At 46.0% G+C, this 4,945-nt stretch overlaps 1 protein-coding gene across 1 annotated transcript; it reads left to right on the forward strand.

Moving 5' to 3' along the window:
- The first annotated feature begins 2,132 nt into the window (after positions 1–2,132).
- Positions 2,133–4,326, forward strand: LOC119278835 (40S ribosomal protein S10-1-like). The gene is made up of 5 exons (XM_037560173.1): positions 2,133–2,215; positions 2,305–2,353; positions 2,771–3,053; positions 3,530–3,665; positions 4,015–4,326. Exons 1-5 carry the CDS (start codon positions 2,213–2,215, stop codon positions 4,090–4,092), a joined length of 549 nt encoding a protein of 182 aa, XP_037416070.1. The 5' UTR covers positions 2,133–2,212; the 3' UTR covers positions 4,093–4,326.
- Positions 4,327–4,945: the final 619 nt, after the last annotated feature.

Genomic DNA, 4,945 nt, shown 5'->3' on the forward strand with positions numbered 1-4,945 from the left:
GTTTTATCGGTAACGTACCGGGACCACCGGGAGGGTCCCGGGGGTCCACCAAGTGGGACCACCATCCCCTGAGGGCTGCATGGACCAAGTGTGGGAGGGGACCAGCCCCAGGTGGGCTGGTGCGCCCCCCTACAAGGCCCAAAGCGCAAGGAAGAGTGGGAGGGGGGCAAACCCTAGGGCAGATGGGCCCTAAGGCCCACCCCAGGTGCGCCTCCCCTCTCTCCCCTTCTGGCCGCCACCCAGATGGGATCTGGGGGCTGCCGCCACCCCTGGGGAGGGAACCCTAGAGGGGGCGCAGCCCCCTCCCCTCCCCATGTATATAGTTGAGGTCTAGGGGCTGCCCAACACATGAGTTTCTCTCCCTCTTGGCGCAGCCCTACCTCTCTCCCTCCTCCTCTCACGCGGTGCTTGGCGAAGCCTTGCTGGATCACCACGCTCCTCCATCACCACCACGCCGTTGTGCTGCTGCTGGATGGAGTCTTCCTCAACCTCTCCCTCTCTCCTTGCTGGATCAAGGCATGGGAGACGTCACCGAGCTGTAAGTGTGTTGAACGCGGAGGTGCCGTCCGTTCGGCACTAGATCTCCGGTGATTTGGATCATGACGAGTATGACTCCTTCAACCCCGTTCTCTTGCACTCTCCTTCCCCTCGTTGCTGGTTTCTCCATAGATAGATCTTGGTGACACGTAGGAAAATTTTGAATTTCTGCTACGTTCCCCAACAACATTTGCGTAATTTGGCCGCATTTGCCTACTTTGGCTGCATTTGCATACTTTGGCAGCATTTGCATACTTTGGCAGCATTGCACTTACGCTCTCTTTTCTCCTCAACATTACTTCCTGGGCTCATGTGCGTGTTTGACTTTCAAGAGATAGTTGTAGTACTGTTGAGTATCATTATAAGAGTGATTGCCGGGGAGGGGGGGGGGCATTGGCCCCCAGCCTTGGATCAAATTATGAAGAATTTTTTTGGGCAAGCTTAGATTCGGTTTTTTAGCAAGCTCTGCCACTGAATACAATAGTTAGTTCATACCCAAATCCTTAATGCACGACATGCATATGTATTTAGGGTGTTTCTTCAAAAATAAATTGAGAGAGAGAATGGGTCTTTCTTCCACTCTGCTTTCTTCCGCCCAATGCCTGAACGTGATTGCCTTGGGCCGTGGCCCATGAACGTACTCGGTTGTGCTCATCCGGTGCACGAACGCACTCGGTTACTTCTTTATATAAATATAAGTATAATATATTTTCGTTTGGTTTCTGGCGTGTGGACTGGATGACTTTACAATCATTTTTTGGGGTTCATGTACATGCTCAGTTGTTCCCATGGTGGGATTGGAGGCGGTTTTCTTTTATTTTTTTCATCGGTTTTCTTTTTTTACTTTGACTTTTTGTTTCTTTCTCGGGTTTCTTGTTTTCCTTGTTTCTTTTTATATTTTCACTAGTTTCCTTTTCATTTTTTGTTTCCTTCTTATTTTCTCCTCTGCTTTCTTTGTGTCGGTTTTCTGTGTTTTCCTCCTTTTTTAATATATCTCTAAATTTTTATTACACATTGTACATTTTTTGTATATGCCAACAATATTCTCCAAATACATGATTAATATTTTTCCAATATTTTCCAAATACGTGATTAATATTTGTTATGATGTCTACTGTTTTCATACATATCATGCATTTTTTGGTAAATAAAACATTTTATAATACTAAACCTTTTTCAAATAATTGATTAACATTTTTTCCCAAATGTATGTTTTGAGACCTACTGCTTTCACACCCATTGCACATCTTTGGTATACATCCAAAACACTTGCTGATACGTACTACATGTTTGCCATTTTTCATATACACGACTCATATTTTCCCCGATACTTGTTGATACAGGAAGTACAAACACATGTCATTTTTTTTTTGAGACAAAAACCCATGCCATCTCAATGTTTACCGAGAGCACCTGGGTGGGCCACCGAGTGTTTTCCCGACCAGGCCTAGACAAAACCACAGAGCGAGCAAAGCCTGCCCCAAGAACAACAAGCCCGCCAACAAGCCCACCACCTTGAGGCCCAGGCGGCGCCCTACATATACCGACCCCCCAGACGGCTAGGGTTTCTCCCTCCCTCCCTCCCTCCCCGCCGCGCTCCGCCTCCCGTTCCCCTGCACGCCGCGGCGCCGCCGTCTCCGTCCCCGCCGCCGCCCCCGCCCCCGCGCCCGTCACCATGGTAAGCACCCCCCGACCGAATCCGCTCTCCGCGCTGGTCGCTCCGGTCGTAGAACCGCCTAATCTGACCTCCCTTGTCTCCCTCCGCAGATCATCTCCAAGAAGAACCGCCGCGAGATCTGCAAGTACCTCTTCCAGGGTGAGCTCCTCCCCCCTCCCCCGCCCATTTTCCGTACCGTGCCGGCCGTGGTTAGGATCCAGATGCCATCTTGCTAGTCTTCTTCTGTAGGGTTCGGTCCATGCGTTGTGTAGGGTTTTAGCCAGGTTGCTCCGTCAGTGTTCTTGGCACCCATTGACTGCAGCTAGTTCGCTCCGATGCGCGGTTGCTGCAAGGTCCGAGCATGGACAGTTAGGACATCACTGACACCTTGACCGAAGAATCTTTGTTCATGCTAAAGCTGTTATCTTAAACAATTCTACTACTTGTTATTGCAATAGGCTGAGCATCTTTCTGAATTCCTTGATGCGAATTTCAACTTTTGATGTGTCCAAGAATGCTGCTCCATTTAAGGGACTGAAGGATTTTACTAATGAATCTGTTCTGATGCGTGTGCAGAGGGAGTCTTGTACGCCAAGAAGGACTACAACCTGGCCAAGCACCCGCAGGTGGATGCCTCGAACCTGGAGGTCATCAAGCTCATGCAGAGCTTCAAGTCCAAGGAGTACGTCAGGGAGACTTTCTCGTGGCAGCACTACTACTGGTACCTGACCAACGACGGCATCGAGTTCCTCCGCACCTTCCTCAACCTGCCGTCTGAGATTGTGCCCAACACCCTCAAGAAGTCCGCCAAGCCCCCGTCCCGCCCCTTCGGCTCTGGCCCACCGGGTGACCGCCCCAGGTGAGCTATTTATGTTCATCATTCTGTCTGTCTGTTTTGGGTATAAGGTCTGTGACAATATACCTCATTGATCATATTTTTATTAGTCTTTCTAATCTTGTTGCCTGTATACTTGGAATGAGGATAATTTTAGTTCTGATCCATCATTTGTTTAGCAAAGATGAAATTATTTGATGAACCTTGCCATGCCACAATAATGATCAATAATAGTCTTTGTTCCATTTCTGTTGTATCACCATGTGAGATAGTTGTGGGAACACAGGGGAATTAGGCTTGCATTCTTTATATATTGTATCATTCAACTTGCAATCCCCCCTCCCTGGAATGCTGTGTAGTTAAGGCCATAAGTAGTTACATTTGGCAAAGTATGAAAAGCAATTGTTCCATGGTATCCAGCTTGTCTGTTTCTGTTACATTCATATTTCAAGAACACTGATGTATTCTTATTCACTAATTGGTTTTGTTATATCTGGCAGGGGTCCTCCTCGTTTTGAGGGTGACAGGCCCAGGTATGGTGACAGGGATGGTTACAGAGGAGGCCCACGTGGTGCTCCAGGTGATTTCGCTGGTGAGAAGGGTGGAGCTCCTGCTGAGTACCAGCCAGCTTTCAGGGTAAGGGCTGCAATTACTGTTGTTAAATTCCATATGATTGTTGTCATCAACTGAGATTTGCATTCTTGACATGTTATGTTTCTAGCAGCATTTGAACAAGATTTGATAACTATAATCTGGTTCTCACTTTGTATGTTGAACTGTTCTACTGTATTGCTTTTTTGCTTGATCATAGATTGTAGTATTCAGCTCTGGTTTCATATGAGGCTTGATCATAGCTTGGCAGTGCCCAGTTATGTTGTACTCAGTTCTGGTTTTGCACTATGTAAAACATTCCTTCATTGCGCAAATATACACTCTACTTACTTCTGGTTATCTAATTTGGTACAATGTATAATTGTTTCTCCAGGGTGCTGGTGGTGCTGCCAGGCCCTTTGGCCGTGGAGGTGGCGGCGGCACTTTTGGTTCTGGAGCTACCATGGAGTGAAGAAGCGACTCTTCAGCATGTGGGGGCACCCAACAGGTCTTCAGATCCAATGCGCGCCTGTGGTGCTGTCCTCTCTGTTGATGTTTGAATGATTTTGTTTATCGGGATTGTAGCTTAAGACCATGGTTTATGGGTTCGTTTGTGTTAGAATGAGCTCTTTGATATTAAGACAGCTGTTGGTCGACTCGGAATCTAAAAGATGGTCAACTTGCTATTTAATCGTGTTTCCTGTTCTGTGTTTGAGAGTTGCCTGATGTGTGTTATTGGTTTAGGAAATTCCATTCCATTTCCTTTCGATATGTGGAATGTGCTCTGCTCGCAGATTAGTCTAGTTGCTCTTAACTAAGCCAACTAGTGGATTGGAAAATTATGGTATGATGATACCAATATTAGGTTAGAAATTGTGCAATAGTAACATGAAAAACTAATTAGTGTTATAAAAACCAATCTGTTTGAGAATGTTCATCCTGCTACCAAATCGTGTTTTCTTGGTTTGATATCCGTTTGATAGTGGGCATGTTCCAAGTATAAGCGGGTGCCTATTATAGTCAAACAGGTGAGTTAATTAAGGGTCAGTTCTTTTGGGCGGCAACTCCTTAAATTTACTGAGGCTTCTAAATTAGTTATCCTACAACTGTACACAAGCTCCGGAGGGCGGCTTATGGGAAAAGTTGGGGAGGAAGAAGCCACAAAAACCGGTTAAGCATATTTTTTCTGTTCCTAAATATAAGTTTTTTTAGACATTTTAGACAATATACTCTAAAATATGTCTACATACATACGGATATATGTAGACATATTTTAGAGTATAGATTCACTTATTTCGTCCCGTATGTAGTCACTTGTTGAAATT

This window comes from Triticum dicoccoides, chromosome 3B (genome assembly GCF_002162155.2).
Source record: "Triticum dicoccoides isolate Atlit2015 ecotype Zavitan chromosome 3B, WEW_v2.0, whole genome shotgun sequence".
Lineage (NCBI taxonomy): Eukaryota > Viridiplantae > Streptophyta > Magnoliopsida > Poales > Poaceae > Triticum > Triticum dicoccoides.